Source organism: Halichoeres trimaculatus, unplaced genomic scaffold, assembly GCF_033239565.1.
Source record: "Halichoeres trimaculatus isolate MK-OKI-2021-1 unplaced genomic scaffold, fHalTri1.1 fHalTri1_scaffold_8, whole genome shotgun sequence".
NCBI lineage: Eukaryota > Metazoa > Chordata > Actinopteri > Labriformes > Labridae > Halichoeres > Halichoeres trimaculatus.
The window spans coordinates 13,288,457-13,307,783 of NW_027437186.1; the positions used below are offsets into that span (position 1 = coordinate 13,288,457).

General features: G+C 39.3%; 1 protein-coding gene across 2 annotated transcripts in view; it reads right to left on the bottom strand.

Annotated features, from left to right (window-relative positions):
• Positions 1-19,327, bottom strand: part of arfgef3 (ARFGEF family member 3) — a 56,135-nt gene that overhangs the window by 16,433 nt on the left and 20,375 nt on the right. For both annotated transcript variants that reach the window (XM_074675328.1, XM_074675327.1), the window contains 17 exons: positions 18,394-18,746; positions 16,120-16,286; positions 15,737-15,902; positions 14,840-14,947; positions 12,081-12,296; positions 8,841-8,951; positions 7,719-7,869; positions 7,322-7,636; positions 5,413-5,546; positions 5,000-5,145; positions 4,538-4,717; positions 4,275-4,416; positions 3,962-4,084; positions 3,459-3,562; positions 2,971-3,115; positions 2,738-2,866; positions 1,648-1,824 (listed from right to left, as the gene is read on the bottom strand). In XM_074675328.1, the coding sequence (XP_074531429.1) occupies positions 1,648-1,824; positions 2,738-2,866; positions 2,971-3,115; positions 3,459-3,562; positions 3,962-4,084; positions 4,275-4,416; positions 4,538-4,717; positions 5,000-5,145; positions 5,413-5,546; positions 7,322-7,636; positions 7,719-7,869; positions 8,841-8,951; positions 12,081-12,296; positions 14,840-14,947; positions 15,737-15,902; positions 16,120-16,286; positions 18,394-18,746 (2,867 nt within the window). The remainder of the gene's footprint in view (positions 1-1,647; positions 1,825-2,737; positions 2,867-2,970; positions 3,116-3,458; positions 3,563-3,961; positions 4,085-4,274; positions 4,417-4,537; positions 4,718-4,999; positions 5,146-5,412; positions 5,547-7,321; positions 7,637-7,718; positions 7,870-8,840; positions 8,952-12,080; positions 12,297-14,839; positions 14,948-15,736; positions 15,903-16,119; positions 16,287-18,393; positions 18,747-19,327) is intronic.

A 19,327-nucleotide genomic window follows, 5' to 3' on the forward strand; every position in this document is an offset into this window, starting at 1 on the left:
ATGTCCAAAATGTTTCTTATGGGATAATAATAATAATAATAATAATAATAATAATAATAATAATAATAATAATAATAATAATAATAATTTATTATTATTATTATTATTATTATTATTATTATTATTATTATTATTATTATTATTATTATTACTATTATTATAGTAAAAAAGAGTTGAAACCTAATGTTCAGTAAAATATACGCAGTAGTAGTAGGAAATGAAGGTTTAATGCCATAATTTCAAATGATTGTAGGTCAAAACGCTTTGACCTAATAATATTATGGGTCATTATTTTAGGTTCTCTAAGAAGACGGCTTATTGGCACAGGCATTATGTGTTCAGCAGTTTATTAATCTCGGAGAGCCAGTACATGCTATGCCAGTTTGTTACCGTCCTTCAGAATAAGAGGACAAAGTCTGAGTCCTTAAGGATCCCAAATTCAATAAAAGTAAAGAAAATGACTGTTTTGAAATGTTGTTAAAAAAAACAGAATTTTGCAAATTATTCCGAAATTTACGGAATTGAAAAACTACACGCATAATATGTTATATGTGAAATACATGCCTATTTCGAATCTTATTCCAGCAACATGCTTTCGAAAAAGTTTGGTGTTTCGACGTATGTTTACCCTTGTGATTGATCACCTCTTCTTTTAACAGCACTCTGTCAGGGTTTAGGAACTCAGAACACCACTTCTGGAGTTTAAGAGAAAGTTAAGTGTCCCATTCTTCCCTGATACAAGATTTTAGCTGCTCGACAGTTCATGGTCTCTGTTGATGTATTTGTTATTTAATGATGCTTAAAATATTTTCAGCTGCTGACTGCAGGCCAATCGAGCACACACACTCTTCTACGACAGAGCCATGATGTTGTGATACATGCACAATGTTGTTTAGCATTGCCCTGCTGAAATATGTAAGGTCTTCTCTGAAAGAAGCATTGTTTTACAGGTGCCTTCATAGATGTGTAAGCTCTTCATGCCACAGACTCCTAAGCATTTTCCTACTACTATGGATGATGGCTTTCAAGTAGGCGCTGATAACAAGCTGGGTAGTCTCTTTCATCTTTTTTGTGCAGGAAGCAGCATCCATGATTTACAAAAAGAATGTCAAATTTTTATGTTTTTATTTTTTTTGCCAGACCAAGGGAAAGTTTTCCACTTCAGCTCAGTCCATCATTAATGTGTTTGTCACTGATGCAAAATGTGCTGCCTAGGCACCCTTCAATCACAGAGATTTTTTCAGCCTTGTCCCTTTATTAACAGAGCTATCTAAAAATGATCTGACTCTTTCAGTGATATTGTGCACTGCGAAAGAAACCGACCATCTCAAAGACATTAACGCACCGGATCTTCAAATGTGTTTCCTCAAACAAACTAGGAAAAGAAGTACAGTGAAGTGAAGTGAAGTGAAGGTAAAGAGTTTCACCTACTCCAAGTTTGGCAAACTTTGGTGTCCACAGCAAAGACTTTTTGCTCTTGGTGAGCAGCTGAACAATCTTTGTGCTGAATAATGATGTTTGAGGATATGTAAATGTCTCAAAGACACAGAGGCTCATTTTACCAACACGCTCCACTCAGAGGGAAGGCAGGTTTGTTGTTACAGCAGATTTCACCCACAAGACAATTCAGACAGAGGCGTGTCTTACCTGAGTGGATGAAACTGTTGATGTGCTCCACCACCAGTTCACAGCACAAACCAATGGCATGTTTGAAGTTTGCAGCTGCCACATCCCAATAAGAGTGGTCGCCATGGCTACGCTGTAGCCACAGTGCCATCACAGGAAGCAGCAGCTGGATGACGGAAAAGATGGCAAAACCTGGACCTGGAGGGATATGCGAAAGTATACATACATACATTTGCTTCCTGGGATTAGGCAGTTGATACATTACGCCAACAAGAGTTACAGCTTTTGTTTATGCTCTGGATCCTTTAAGCTGGGGTCATGTGACTGATATGACGGTGTGATAATATTTTTTATTTTAAAGCTCCTGGTTATGAAGCATACAGAAATGAGCACTCCCACAAGAGTAATAAAAAAGATCAGTCAAAGGGGAGACAAAAATCAAAATCATCCAGAAACGCCACACATGAGCTTTAACACTCAGAATCCCAAACAGTTTCTGATCTTTTCTTTTTTTTGCTTCTGTCACTATTTTCTCTGCAATGTGAAGTCCTGCACCTTTACTGATTCAGGAAAACCATGGCCATAAGCTGATGTAATTAAGTCTTCATGCAGTGTAAAAAAAATTAAAAACTGTGAATCATTTAAAAGAAAGAGAAACTTGAGTTTGACTTCTCTGATTTTATCCTTGTACAAACTGAAAAAATAAGGAATTAGTGTATACAGCACATTTTCAGGTAAGCCCCGGTAGAAAATAGTGGTGATAGCACTGCATTCAAAGAATCTTCACATTTTCATGTTTGGAATTTTTTTACCCACTGTGGACTTTTACGATTTATAACATTATTCTTTTTGCTCGCTAGATCAATGTGTCCATAGCCATAAAAGCAGAACAATTGTCAATTTTATATTTTAGATAACATCAGTTTTTAAAAATACATTTTTCTCCCAGTCTTTTAATCAGAATATCACAGACTGCTTCTGCCCCGCTAAAGCGCACCTCATAGGATAGGACAGGATCATAGGATAGAAAGTAACGGGAATCCTGCCTAATGAGATGTGAATTAGTCTCACTGCCTATTCACTCAGGTGTCTGTGAGTGTCTGGGTGTTACCTGGCACAATAACGACCTCTCTGAGCAGAGTAAAGAGCAGCTCCAAGGTTGGAGGCTGGTGTTGGCGAGGACAGTTTGACACGGCTGCTGTAAGCTGCTCCAATAATAAAATCCACACCTGGATGAGACCTGCAGGGCATCACAGGAACACACAGTAAAGGTCAGTGATAGTAAAAAGAGACAAAAATGTCACCAGAACACAGAAATGAAAGGAGAACAGACAGAAACTTCACCAGTGTCATCATCAAACTCCTGCAGGACACAGTCCATCCCGTCCTCAGTGCTGATGGAGCGTTCCTGTGTTCTCATTGGCAGGCTGGCCAGCCGGGCCCCCAGGAAGACTGGCTTCGATGGCATTTTATAGATCTTGGCTAGCAACTGTCAATCAAATATAGCTCCATCAAATTGAAGACAGACATAACTTACAAATATCTTTAAAGTTGAACAAAATGCAACTTAATACAAGAATTGGAGTAAATAATCTACAGTACTTTATAACATCTCTTTAAAAGCTCTAACAATCTGTATTTGTTAGTCTTAAAAGGCTGTGTCTGAATCAGGGTGTTCTGCTCCAAAGATTACTTAAAAAAAACAGCATCAAATTGAGATGGATTGGTTGATTGATCCTGGAAAGTAACAGACTGGGTTCCAAGATCCAGATCACCTAGATTCAGATTAGACTTTTGAACAACTGGGCCCGAACGTGCAACATGGCTCCTACCTGGGAACATTTGCGGAGATAGTCAAGAGCAGGCAGGCAGAGGTCAGTGGAGCTGTAACCTGACACGTGGATACAGTCTCCAATCTCCTTATAGTCCACCTCTCCTGTGGACACACAAAAACCCACACAGACACACATGAAATCAAATAAAAAGCATTCATCACAATGTTTTCATGTTACTGTGAATAGTAACAATCATCCCAAATGATTCAGAAAGTCAGGTGGATATTTAGAATAATAATAAAAAAATGGAATATATATTTTTGTACAGTGTAGCATCAGATAAATTTAACAATATCAGACAAAGAGTTTTCTGTTTTTTGCAGAAACCAACAAAAAACTTAAAACTGATGGACGAACAAACACATACACCCTCTTTCTCCTGAGCATCTTCAGTCACACACAAAGTTCAGCCCCATCCCAAGAGAAATAAATCCCTAAAACCTTTAAAAGTAATATCTCAAACAGAGAAAAACAACACATAATGTACAAGTCAGACAAACCTAAGCCTTTGACGAATTTCATGAGACACATGATGTAGTCGGTGGCAGCATTAGCAAAAACCTGAATGTTGTCAGTGCTGATGAAAGCTTGAAAGACATCAAACACTGGAGCCTGTGACTTCCCTAAAGAGGGCAGTTTGGGGGAGTAGGGGATAGAGGAAGGGACAGAAGATAAACATAGAGAGGGGAAGAGAGGGAAGAGAACAGAGACATGAAAAAAGGAAGAGATTAAATAAGTTTTATTCAAAAAACATAAGCAACATTTTTTTGGTTTGTTGGATGATAAAACTTTGAAAAGTGTGTGTGGATATACCCATGGAGTACTCTCCCAGCAGATACTCTTTGGTGTCAGTCTTGCTGCCATGGACAGTCCTCAAAGCACTGAACAGGGGCCTCCAACCTGACAGGATCTGAGGGGAACACATCTCCACCAACTCGCCAATTGATGTAATGACCTGCAGGCGGGTAAGCAACAATCAGCTCCTGAACTGTGCAGAAATTTGTGATGCAACAGATTTATGTTGGTTACTGATGCGATGATTCAGATGAAAGTGTCTTATATAAAAAAAAAAAAACCTGGTCCTGCACATCCTCGTCACAGAGCTCCAGCTGCATGATGTGCTCAAAAGGTCTGAACAGCGCCTCATTAAAGTGGAAGTGTGGAAGCTCCGCCCAGCTCGTCAGCACCTCCGTCAGGACATCATGGATGAAAGAAACGGCCTTCTGGGAAACGTGGCGCTCTTTGTGACATGCAGCCTAGGAGAGGGAGAAAAGTTAAATGTATTTGCACTGAGGTATACTGATTTATAACTATAGTGTGGGCAAATATGAAGTCTGAACTTTGCAGCACCTTTGGTACACACATTGCTATTTTGTCGCTGTTTATTAATTGTTGCATAAAATAAATGTTCTTTCTATAGAATTGGTCTAGAACTGTTTACCAGAGCTGTAAAACTTGAATGAGTGTTCTAAATTAAAAGGATCATGTTAGCATAGTCTGCAGTAAAGCCCCCTGTTTCAGATGGGGAAGATTCTCACCTCTACCAGATGTGGGGCCACCACACTCCAGGCCCTCATCATGTGCAGCAGAGGTCGATTCTTGTTCCTGACGATCCGCAGCATTGCCTCGCCAAGACGAAAGAGATGCAGAGCACTGCGACGGTCCAAGGTTGACTTAGCCTCTCCTGTGTAAAAAAGAAAAAGGCTTGGATTTGAATATCATCATGTTTTAATTTCATCTATCATCAGTTCTCTTAGAAAATCGAGACATGACTCATTCGAAAGTTATCAATATTTGGTCAAATGGCAACAATAGGTTTGCTCTGCAAAAGCCAAAGCCAGGGCCCAGACCTGCCTTTAAAATATTCAAAACTAGGGAGAAAATACAAAACACAGTATATAAAGATATCCTGCACAATGGTTCGTGCATGAGTGTGTGTGTATGTGTGTACCTGGCATTGCCAGTGAGTAGTCTCCAGTTTCAGTTACAGAGTCAAATAGCTGAGACTGAGAAGCTTTCCTGAGCTGCTGCAGGAAGCCAACCAGGCCGACCAGGTTCAGCTTAGTGGCTGCTTCTTCAAACAACCTAGGTGACAGAAACACACACACACACAAAAAGTGTTCCATAACCCTGGGCTGAGGCTGGGCAGGTATACATTGGGCATGCTTATATCAAAAAATCTGAAATCCCTGAAGGTTACACACATACTCCTTTGAAGAACTTGCAGTGAACTGTAAACATGTTCAAAATAACACAAAGAACATACTATGACTTTCAAAGTTATAATGTGTAAAAGCAGAAGCTGAACCAGTCTTAGGGTGCAGTGTTTTTGGGAAAGCCCTTTGCTAAGGGGTATTTACAATGTTTGGCTCTAATTTCAGCTTGTAAATGTGTTCAGTCCATCTGTCCCAAAGGATCAGTGGGAACATTTTTTATTCACGTCTAAATGCAGCCTAGATAACCAGTTATATAAGAGATGATCCTTGGAATGAGCACACACATACTGACATGAGCACATACACTTAATATTAAGTGCAATGGGGAGTGTGTGTTTATATTCAACAGACTTATGTGAAAAGTAGATCATTGACATGCCCACAGAAAACCACACTTTTGTCTTTCTGGTTAATGAAAATGTTATGCATAACAGAACTATGTGGCTGCAAACCTATGTGTATGACTTGATAATCCAATCCTTGTGAGGACTTTGAAGCCCTTTAACCCTTAACGTTAACATATCCTCATTTTTGCAGCCACCCCTCACCTTGAGCAAGTGTTTTATTCCTAAATGTCTGAAACAAGACTACAACAGAGAAAAAAAGCACAAACGCACATAAACTGCCCATGAGATCACTGAGCTAAAGCTGCTTTCCTGTGGCTGTGATGAAAAATGCAGGTCATCTAACCCTGACCCTCATATACATCTATACGCACCTGTGATGAAGATTATCTTGTCTGTATTTCCTGTTTTATGTCAAATATATTTTGTGTAAGCTGCAATGAGACAACCTGCTTACTTTGGGTACCCAAATCTAGACGGCATGTTTTTGTTTGGGATGACTTTTTGCTTTTTTAGTAGTTTATAAAACAAGAAGAGCAGGAGATTAGAAATCTAAGTTGCCTGCAAGTTTTGGACATCCTTAAGTAACACGGGACCCACTTTTGCTGAAAAAGGCAACACTGACCCCAAGAGGCTAAGAGAAAATCTGCAGTGAATGTATCATTCTAAGCCTTTTCTTTTCTGGTTATGTTATGTTGCGTTTTCTCCATTGATTTTGACAATTAATGTTTCTTTAACAGATTAAAATGTAAAAGAAACCCTAAACCTGGCAGAATACCTGTCATTTTTTGTTTGACTAACTTTGAAGACAAAAGATATTAAAACACATAGAAATATATTTAATGTTATAAGACTTAATCTCTGTATTTTAACATCATTGTCAAATATATGTTCTTAACTAAATAAACATGTATTCTTCTGTTACTTTATCCTGGTGTTTTGTGGGTGGTTAGGGCTAAAATGGAGGAGAGGGTGTCCGAGACGCAGGAGCTAACTGTTGAGCCAGCAATAAAAAACATGCCCACTTTTTGACCCTGGTGATGCACTAGCTCTCATTGCCAATTTATCTCCATTTATCTTCATGTTTGGGTCGTGGGGAACAGTCTGAGCAAAGTGATGAGTAATGTAACTCATAAGCACAGCATAAATTTACCTTCAGTTCATTTGAAATAATATGAACTATGACAGGTTGAGGTTTATCATGGCACTACAAAAATTCATTTTCAGTTTGCAGTTCCAGAAACAAAGAACTATTCAAGCAAGTGCTATTGTTGTGATCCTCATAAAATCTGTGCCCCACCTGTCAGCCTGTGTTGAGAGTGTGCACACAGCCTTGGCAGCACTGGTCCCCGTCATCAGGCTGCCAGTCTTCCCATCCAGGCCTCGGCCTCCTCTGCTGCTTTCCCTCAGCAGCTCCTGGATGGACAGAGGCTGGATGACAGGCTGGCTCAGGCCCAGGTCAGAGGAGTCTGAGCTGGGCTCACAGCTCAACTCCATCCCTAGATCTATACCCGCTGCCTGCTGGCTCTGCTGAGTGATGGTGGTCAGAGAGGATGGCTGTGAGGAGCCATCACTGAAGTGGGTGTGCTCCAGAGAGCTGATGTACTCTGTGACTCTTAAGGGAGAAGAAAAAGAAAATTGAGGAGAAGAAAAAAGTAAAATGTATATTCTATCTATCTCTCTGTACGTGTTTGCACCTGAAGACATGTGGCCAGCAGTCCAGGTTGTGGCTGCCCATCTCCAGTCCTACATTCAGAATGGCGTCCATACACAAGACATGAGCAGTGTGGAGCCGAACTCCCTGAGGACGAGCGATCTGCTCCAGACGCTGTTCGACACGTTGTTTCACTGCACACAGACAGAACAAACTCTGAGTAACATACACACTCTTCAAGCTCGACTGACCTCAGAATATTTATCCATAGAGGCATTCACAGAAGGAAAACAAAGCCACATGAACTACATCTTATGTATAGCATGGTTCAAATTAGACTTTTTTTCACAATTAAAAAAAAAAAAAAGATAAATCTCACTAATGATTTTAAACAACCCCTTAATTAACTTAAGTAACTAGCTGTGACAAAAGCTAGAGAAAAATATTCATTCATTTAACCAGGTTGGTCCCATTGAGATTAAAAACCTCTTTTTCAAAGGAGACCTGGCCAAGACAAGCAGCAGCAAAAACACAAAGTTACAGACAGGAAGCACAAAAAGGAGACAAAGCACAATCAACAAAACACAAGATTATGGATTAAAATCATGTTCTAGGAATCAATTGTTCAAGGCAGAGAGTACTGTCCAGTACTTTTCTGCATGATAAAAACACATAAATAGTGGGGAAGCAGGCCAAGAACTGCCTTACAGATGAAAGTGTACTATTGTGTGAGCCTCTGGGTCGCCTAAGTAGGCCAACTAACCCGGATTTTTTTTAAGTTTCAAAGGAAAATCTTACATTGGCCTTTGCTCACATGAGAAGCTTTGTGAAGTTAATTTTACAAAAGCTGTCACTAGATGTCACCAAACAGTCTGTTCTAGCACTAAATCCTAACTCTGGTTCCCCTCAGGTAGTAGTGGTGCTATTGCAACCTTTGTTTGAACATTTCTACTTTCAAAATTTTAGGGAAAAGAGTCGCAGTGTAACTCATATTTTGTATTAAGTTTGCATGTTTCCTCATTTTACACTATTTGCACTTTTAGCACGTGCATGTTTATCAGAAGCCAGATGGTCACAAATTTCCTTGTCCTCACCGCTCAGGAACCATTAAAGTTTTAATATGTATGTGCATGAAAAAATGCAAAACAGCAGTTTCTCCAAGTACCTTGTGTAATGGCATCTCCCGTCTCACACACCTCCTTCTCCTCCTTCTCTTCCTGCACACAGGAGGCTGCAGCCATCTGGGCCAGAGCCGATGCACAGTTGGCAGCCACACCTGATGACCACACACACCCACACACACAGAGTGAATACTCCAGTTAGGATTCTGATCATTCTTCGACACTTCATCTCTGCACATTTGTAACATGACCTTGACTCCTTTAATTCTGAAGAACTGTTTTACGCTCTGTTTGGGGTTTCTTCTCCTTTGAGTGCATTTAGATTTTAACTGGCAGTAAAAAATGCACCTTTCTTCCCCAAATAGCATCCAAACCCCACAGCTGAGGTTACACACCATGTGTTCATTCATATTCATTGGTGCTTCTGTGTGGATAATTTCAATCAGGTTACATCCCCTGTTGGCAATGCCACTGTGCCAGTAACTTCTACATACTCATACATTCAGATGTCTCAGATGGGAAGATAATTAAAATATATTTCCCCTGGTATTCTTTCAACAAATCTGCAGTAAAGAGTTATAAAACCTTCACCTGTTCATTCAGTTGGATAACCACATATCTCATCAAGTCCTGGTTGTTAGTGGATTCCCAGGTGTGACTTTTTAAAGTGTTCACTTTAAATTATATGAAACAGGCCAGAGCTGAGAAAGAACACTTTCTGCTTAAGCTTCCTGTTATAACAGTGTTAAAAAACAAATCCATGTACCTGACAAGGCAGCCTAACATACTGCACACTGTAGATTAGATATCAGACCATCATTTTTTGACAGGATATTATCATTACAACAAGTGTATTGATATTAAGTATTGCAGCATACCATTACAGCATGTTGTATCACATAGTATAGTGTCAAATCCTATTGTATGGTATTGTTTTATATTGTATCACATCATAATGTGTCTTACTGTATTTTGTTCTATAGTTGTATCTTTTGGTACCCTATCATGTTGTGTGGTATCATGGTATTGTGTCATATTGTATTATAGCTTGTTGCATCCCAACCATAGACTGTACAAATATAGACATCACTCATCTGCTCCTGATGCAGAGTAATGAAACCCATAGATGACGGGGGCCGTACTAAATGATGCTGGCTTTTAGCTTCCTTTCTAACAGCTATGGGGCATCGGTCTGTCATGTGAGCTGAGCTGAGCCTCTAATTGGACAAACTCTTGATACTAATATCTTCTAAACGTGAACCATGGAGTAAGAAAAAAGTTCACTCCCCACACAGTTTGTGCCGATAGCAAAGTTAGTGTTTCAGATGTAAGTCATTTTTTGAACCAGGCTGTAAATATGTGTACAAATCTTTTTTTTTGTTTGTTTGTTTGGTGTGTTCATGGTTTCCGGTCTTTCTGCAGCCAGCATCAAGCGGAATTTTGTTGAACAGCAAAAAAGAGGAAAAGAATTCTGTTAGGAAAACGTACACTGGAAAAAACTGAAATCTTATCAAGTGTTTTCTCTTATTTTCAGTAAGAAATATCTTTTTAAACTTAATATGACCCACATACAACCTGACCAGTCCAGGAAAATGTCTTGTTTCAAGTTATTTAAAGACAAAAATGAGGTCTGAATTGGATGTAACAAGTAAAAAAAATCTGCCAATGAATCAAGAAAAATTAGCAAGAAAATTTGCTTGAAACTAAAATAATGATTTAAAACACGTAACCGTTCATTTGTTCCATTGGCAGATTTTTTTAAACTTGTTACAAGCAATTTAAACCTGATTTTTGTCCTTAAATGACTTGAAACAAGACATTTTCCTAGACTGGTCAGGTTGAATGTGGCTCATATTGAGTCTAAAAAGACATTTTTTGCTGAAAACAAGAGAAAAACACTTAAAAAGATTTCATTTTTAGTGGTGTAAAGACAAACTTTATCTTGTTGACAGACAAAGCTCAGCAATATAATACAGGTTCTTATATTTTTGATAAAAAAAATGTTAATAGACTTTAGCGAGGAGGATGGACTAATTGATGGGAGACTTGATACAAAAAACCCAACTGCCATGATTTTAATCCCTTTTTAGCAAATTGATCTTATTGGTACTGATATACTGCTCAAAGATGTAGATGCTATTGATGTGAGAGTTGTACAGTTAACTCTGTGCATTAATAGGGATAATGACAAGGCTCAATTAATGACACTTTCTGCACTCAGGCCCACAATACTGTAGGCCAATTTGTGTTTTTGGCAGAATCTACCATATAAAGGTAATCCTTAACCTGTTAGTAAATAATAATGAGCAGGGTTGCAAAGGGTTGGAAAATTTCCATAAACTTCCCATGGGAAAGTTAAGCCTGTAAAGTCCCATGTTACTCCCATAAATTCCTGTTAATTTCCAGAAATTCCTGTGGAAAGTTTCTGACTTTGGAAATTGCAGCCCGAATAATAAGTAAAAAATAAAACATTGTACAGTGAGTTTGCCCTGATGTTGAATCTTCGTTGTCTATTTTGATCTGCTTATTAAATACATTAAAGCAGTGTCTCAGGTTTCCAGTACGCAACAACTGCTGCTAGTTATTTCATTGATTCTAAGCACTTGCAGGACAATGGTGGGTCAACCAGCTCATGGTGGTAAACCAGCAAAACATTTATGACCAAAGCTGAGAGAGACCTTCACAACACAAACGTTTCTTTTACGGTGCCACAAGTCCAAATTAGTGCTGCACGATTCAGGGAAAAGGTGCGATTTGCGATTAAGTGGACAATATTGCGATTGCGATTGTGCTTGCGATTTAATAAAAAAAGTTGTGTCATGATGAGTCTACAGACTTGCTTGGTTATCATGGAGAAAAATCTGAATTGCATGTGCTGACATTGCGATTGCGATAACCTCTTTTGCGATTACGTAATTGCATGTGCTGACATTGCGATTGCGATTGCGATAATCGTGCAGCCCTAGTCCAAATCCATTCACATTAATTTAGAAGTATTCCAGTTGTCCCCCTAATTATTCATGGTGCCATGTGTAACCAAAACAAACTATGGTGTTAGACTGAGGAGGCTGATGATGAGCTAATGCATATCAAACGTGTCATTGTAAACACGTACAACCCCTAAATCACTGACACTTGAATCCTTCCCTGCTGTTAAATGTCTGATCCTAATCTTCAACCTTTCTGTGTTAAAGTGTCAGAGTAACATGGGATATTCTGCAGAAATAAGTGATGGGTCACAGTGTTTTTTCAGGATAAACACACAGAGCACATGTTTTACCCACCCAAAGCACAGCTGAGGGCAGCAGCTTTTCGTAACCCGTCTAAACTTAGACAGATTGTGTCTCTCTCCCTCTGACTCTGCTCTTTGACACCCTCTGCTCCCAGGATAAAGGCGAGGCCCTTTGAGCTGCCCGCCATGCGGCCCGTCAGCGGTGTGGACAGGACATCGATCAGGTTCTTCCACACACCGGTGAGGATGAAACGGGAGAAAACAGCTCCTAAAAAACACAGGACAAATAGGATTATTAGAACCAAAAACCAAGTAATGAAAGGGCTAGTCGGTTTTGGGGGGACTCTGCTTTGATGCTATTTTGACTGATTCCAGATTACAACACGACGTGGTGTGGACTGGTCTAATGTAGAAAGGTTGGACTAGTGTTTTCCCATACAGACATAAATGAAAGTAACAAACACTTTCAGCCTGTTACTGTATCTTTACACAGACGATAGTTACAGAGACTCATGGTGCAGAAAAGCTCTGGTTCTGTACACACACAAACACACTGGTCCACTTGCATGGTACAACTCTTGTCTTGGGTGACGCAGCAGCAGTTACCATGGAAATTCTGGCTGAAATTTGTTCTTGAGGGGAAGCAGAAGGAGAGCAGGTGGTCTGTGACTCATTTTTTCCCTCTGTCTGCCTTCTCATGGTCTATTATAACCTTTTTTCCCCAAAGGCCAGTTTTTTATTTCCCCCTTTATTGTTTTTGGTGGTCAGACATTTTTTTTTTCTGCTGGGGGCTCATTGGTAGAGTCAATTGGTAGTTTGATCCTAGCGTCTCATGCCAAAGTGTCCTCAGGTAAGACATTGAACCCACTACCACCTGGTGGCAGTCGACTGTATGTTATGTTTATGAATGAGCTAAGCAGCTCAGCTTTTGTCATCAGTGTATGAATACAGTGTGACAAGTATTGTTAAAACTTTGTTAGTTCACAAAGACCAGAAAAGCATTTAATAAGCACAAGTCCATTATTTATAACTTGAAATTTACCATATTAAAGCAGTGACTTATCAACTTTTTGCCAACATCAATAAGCTTTTGTTGCTAAAAGATCCATTCAAGATCATAATTTTTGTTTTATTTCTGGCTCATCAAGTAATTCTGAGGTAGAAAAGGCTGTAAATTTGCTCTGAAACTCAAGCAAATACAATGATTAAACATCATTAGAAAGCATGCATTCTCTAACCAATTGAACTGCTGCTCTGCTGTAAAAGTCTGCCAATAGTTCCTCTCTCTTAAAGAACACAGTGTTAAGACTTGTTTTCCTCTTCAGTGTCTACATAGCATTATCAATGCTATCATTTATTGGTTGGCCATATCACACTAACCAGTGCCTTTACAGGTGTTTCTGATAAGGCCAAGTCCAAAAGTAGGAGTTAAATGACACAGAAGCCTCACTTCAGCTAACTTGGGTGGACTGCATCATTTTCTCTGATTTTTTTTTCTTCTTTTTTTTTTGCAATTAATGGGTCATACATAAGCCAATATAACAGCACACTGATGAAGATTTCTAAAAAGTTAGAATAAGAACTTTGTCTGGCCTGTTTCCAAGACGTGAGACAACTTTGATATGAAGACTTTGATGTATCCAAGAATCCAAGTGATCCTCAGATTTGTTGCTAAAGTTTTTGATTATTTGTTCTTGCACCACCAAAGAAAGTGGGGATTGACTGACTGATTGATCATAGATCAGTACAAATCAGATGACAAACACAGAACAAGCACTAACTGGAACATTTCCAATGTGGGAGAACCAGACCCATGAGTACCGGTTTTTACATTTGTTTGGAATATCTGTTGAAACCAACTTGAGAGGAGAGATGATTTAGTTAAAAATAATAATAATAATAATCTGAGTGGATGCCAGAAATGATCGAATAGTATTTTGAGTTGAAATGTCCATCCCTTGGGATGCACGATGGGCAACAGTTAGTGCTACAGCCTCACAGCAAGAAGGTCACTGGTTCAATTCCCAGCTTGGCCGGTGGGCCTTTCTGTGTGGAGTTTGCATGTTCTCCCCGTACATGCCTGGGTTCTCTCCAGATCCTACAGCTTCCTCCCACAGTCTAAAAACATGCTCATCAGGCTAGGAAACACTCTAAATTGTCCGTAGGTGTGAGTGTGTGAGTGAATGGTTGTCTGTCTATGTGTCAGCTCTGTGATTGACTTGCGACCAGTAAGAAGAATGATTGGTTGAGTTAATCCGGCTGGGTCCTGAAGGACGTCTGAAAATCTTTTACTGTATGTTTCACTTAATTTTCACTTGAAAGTATTTATCTAATGTGATTGTCATGATATTACAAAAATAAAATGTTACTTTTACAAACATAGAGCTGAATATCAAACTCCCCAATACTGATTTATCACTTTGTTATGACCTTGCAACTGTATGTCCTCTAGTTTTTGAGCTCCACCATAAAGGACAAGGTTGTAGCACTTGACCATGCAGCACTGTTGAGGGAGGCTTCACCTTCAGCACAGAGCCAGTGGAGCGTATTTCAACAAAATAACACAGCAGCTGTTCTGCTGCAGTTTCAGGGTGAGTGAACCTCATTTAGATGGATTTACCTGGGCTAAATTGGAGGCTCAGAGGAAAAATATGATATGCAATATAACAAACAATATAGATATATATGTGTTAGTCTTCAGACAGTTGCAGCTACACTGATGAATGATTCACAGAAGAGGAATCAATCAGCTAATCATTCCATCATATTACTGAGAGTTAGGGGAACGTTTGATGCTAATGTGTAGCTTACCTGCCATCACAGTGTCACTGCCAGCCTTGTCACAGCTGAGTGGTGATATGCTGGAGGCCCGTCTGATCAGCTGACCTCCAATCGCACTGCTGCCCAGACCATCGATGTCTGAGAGGAAGAGGAAATAGGGAGAGGAGAGAATAGTGGAAGAAAAAAAGAAAAAATGATAAATAGACTTAAAGTGGTCGATTGTAATCAAATTAGAAGGTGTGTGGACAGTTTATATGGAGAGAATTTATACATCCAGCCTGTCACATGAAGATTTTATGAGAACAGATGAGTTCTGTATTATGTTTTATGTAGCTCTGGTTGCTTTTGCTCTCTTACTGGTTCGAAACTCCAGAGGTCTAAGTGGAACATATGGAACGAAACCTATTAAAACCCCTAGACCACTAACATTGGGTGATTTTCACCCAAGAAAATTTGGGCATGTAATTTTCATTGTGTTTCTGCTGCCTGCATTGCGAAGGTCCTTGGGTAGCTTGAGTTCCTGCTCCTGTCCCTGTTTTTTCATCAGGCATGTCTTTGGGTAGTCTTCACTGGACAAGGCTCACATGTCCAAAGGATGGGTGGATTAAAGAAAAAGTCCCAAGCTCGATAATTTTTTAAATCTTTTTTAGGATTTTTTCAGTAATGACTCCCTGATTTTTCACTGATTTTAAAGCCTTTCTGTGGGGTTTGCCCATGATACCCTTTTTCTTGTTTTAATAGAAATTGAACATTGACAAGTAAAAATTAGTCTTTTACTTTCCCATGTATTTTTGTACTTCAATATATTTTGATGGGAAGTATATTTTTATTGGGTATATCCTATCAGGTTAAATAAATCCAACGTTAGCGTTACTATTTGTTCTGATAGTGTGTTCTAGGGTCAAATGTCTGTGTGCTGGTCTGTACCTGTCAGCATGGTAATAAGAGGCAGCGTGTGGTCCTCGGGTGAACCCCAGTAACCAGCCTCAGCCAGTAGGTTGCGCTCTAACACCTGGTGGTAGAGTTCTTCAATCCAGGCCTGAGATAGAACCACGAGAACCCCGCTGCTCTGGATCAGACGCACAAACTCTTTCTAGAAAGACACACACACACACAGACACCAGACAATAAAACCTTCATCAATCTGAAAACAAAAACAACTACAATCTGTCAATAATCATAGTTTCTCTTTTTTCTCAACACTGTGAGATCAAAAGAGGCAGGAAAGTCTTTTTCTCAACTTTAACCTTTGTTCTTTATGTTCCACTCCACACAATTTCATCTTGTTAGGGAATATGCACTTGTCTTACCAGGCTGAGGACAGGTGTGAGCGCTCGCCGCCTGTAGTAGTCACAGCAGCAAAGCTTGAGATTGAGCAGTAAAGCGTAGTAGGACACAAGGTACAGACCGTCTGCATTCATCAGAGACTGACAGCTCAGAGTGTCACCTGACTCAAAACCTGGGGAGTGGATCCCACCTGCAGACAGCAAGTGCAAGGAGTAAGCGTTTAGATTGTTTAAGAGTTTTTTTTTAATTATTAGTTTGGGCCTTGTAAGTTATAAAAATGAAGTCTCTTGACCAATAGCTATGAAAATGTCTAAATACTCCATCAGATTGCTATGAGAACTTTCATCTGCAATAGTTGCAAAAGTTTGTGCTCAATGAAAGAATGTGCTTTGCATAAAAAGCTCAAATTGTTGTTGTAGTATCACATATTAATAAAGAGAGGATCCCTTAAGGGTAGACCTTTATATTAAGTCTGTCTGATTGAAAGATGTGATCAGAATCAATTGAATAAAAACACAATTACCTTCAATATGAAATCAGTCACTAGTCTATCACAGATATAAAAAAGCTTAGTTATTTTTTGTCATTCTACTGACTTACAGTTATAGTGTAGGTCTGAACTGACAATTGAGAAACTGGTCTCATGTAATGATAAAAATGGACCTACCAATGAAGGCAGTGATGGACAAGCATCTCCTGCATCCTTCAATTCCTAAATTTGTCAATCACATTCAGAACTTTCCTTCAAATTTTTTTGTTAAGATTCTTCTGTATAAACTGTTTTTCCAATGCCAAAGACAATATCGTATAAACACAATTCTGTTTCCCCATTTTCTGTTTGTCTAAAAATCTTGTGAAAGACTTCTGAAGGACAGTTAAATACACATATCATTGGATGATGAAGCTTTCATGATGAGACACTACAAAATTATGTAAATCAGGCATGCTCTATTGGATCTGTGAATGAGAAAAGGATAGGAGGTTAAATGAGGGAGAAAAAAAGGATTATCAGATAAAAGGAGGTAAAACAAAGGAGGACAGGCAGACTGACAAACAGGAGACATAAAGAAGAAGCAAAAGCAAAAGCAAAAAAGGAAGACAGAAGACAAATTGTTCAGGTGAGAGGAGACCGAGACATTATCTGTTTGCTGATGAAGTCAAGTGTTAGAATCAGAGTGTCACTCTGGAGATTCACAGCCTCAAACTAAATTCATGAAGTCACTTAACCGCAGAGTTTAATTTGATTCGTAATTTCACTCTGCAGATGTAAAAACTCCCAGCAGGCCCATTGTTTTCACTGATGGATTATGGGCCGTACCTCGAAGGCAAAACGTTTTATTAAACTGCTCCTGCTCCAATTGATGGAGTGAATATAGAGTGCAGCATAAACACTGTCGGGTTTTGTAAAAGCTCTGGGGACAAATCATACCAGAAAAATATCCAAGATAAAAAAAAACTTAAATATGTTTCTTCTATGCAGGACAGAAACAAACATACAGAATAGTTTTTATTGTACAAAATTACTAAAGTTTTTGTGATGCGGCATAAAAACTATAAGAAAAAATAATCCTCAATTAATATTCATATGTGCGAGAAGAAATCTAAAAAATGCTCAAGTGAGCTCTAAAAGCCAATGCTGTTATTTAAGCAATCTGGTTTTCTTTAATGTACTTCCTCAGGGCACTGAATACTAACTGGCGTTTTCAAAAAGGTTTTACTGTTAGCCAGCGTGCTGATGTCCACCTGTAACCCTTTAGCCTGATGTCTAATGTAAAATAACCTGCTTTATACATAATTTGGGATAAGGAAGGGGTTTACACTCAACTAACGTTTTTTGGTGTTATACCAAATGGGATAATTCCAGCACAGTTTACAGTTTAATCCCAAACCGTGCTCTTAGTGCCAAAGTGTTAAAAGACCTGTTGTCATCATTTTGATGATGCAGGGATAACTTGTTGGAACAGAAGTCTCTTGTTCCACTTTCACTTTGGTTGGAGACGAAAAAAGGAGATAGAAATCTTTTTCTGTTTCCATAGACTGATCAAAGAGTCCACCTCTCATTTTGGAACTCAAATAACAGCAGAGTTTCCTGCAGTTAGAGCTGATGAATAAAGACAGAGGCTGCTGCACAGATCCTCGCCCTCAGCAAATATCCTGTGTTTGTTTTGCTAACACACAGACTCATATAAAAACATGCATGCAGAATTTCATTGAGCACATTTGGGGCAATTCTCAAGAGAAGAAACAAAGTGCCATCAACACATCCCTAACCCTAAGCCCCCCTGTACCCCTCTCACCAGCTTGCAGGCCAGAGCAGAAGGCAGAAGAGAAGTTTTGTAGCGACAGGTCCACCTCATTTGCGGTGGCTAGTCCCAGCAGCCGAGGTAGCAGTTCGGCAAGTGACTTAAAGAACAGACGGGCGCTCTGCTGGTCGGCCTCTTGGTTTCGGAGCAGTTTGAGTGACAGGGCGGCGGTGCGCAGGGAGCGGTGGCCTGGATAGTCCCGAGGAGTCTGCTGCTCTTCATCGGCCAGCGAGACGTTGTCAGAGCCAATATCAGACACATCAGAGCGTCCTGAGTCTTTCTCAGCTGCCATAGAGTACTGGTCACATGAGTCAAACTCTGTCCGAGACAGGTCCTGCTCCTCCATGCTGATAAAACCACAGGTAGATCCATCATCACATTACTATATGTAAATCACAACAATTCAAAAGACAGACAGTCCAAAACTAAAACTATTTCCGACTTTCCAGGCAGGGATAAGATTGAGTTTATGTATGACCTGAAACACTTCTAAAAGCTCTCCAGTGTTGCACAGAAGCAGAAAAATTCATTTGGAGCAGGCTAAAAATAACCATTGACCAGACATGTTTTCAAATAATAATCCCACTGAAATATTTTGCTATTTTAGGGATAATTTGAACTTTTTTAACTGTAGGCATGGTAGGGCTGCTATTTTTCTCTGAAACAATAATGGAACACCTAAAGCAAAACATGTGCTCTGTAAATGAGAGCAAGTTAAAAGTATCTGATATCAGACAATGGGAAACTGATGACACAACTAAATATCATCATGCAACCTTAAAGCAAGATAACAAAAACACTAAAAAGTTTACTGATGGTATCTGAAAACTTCTGGCTTCATATAAAAGTCACCTGTTGTTGCAAGATGATACCAGGGTGAGAAATTAGGCTTTAATGCTCAAAAGTATCATTTATAGAGGTTATTGAT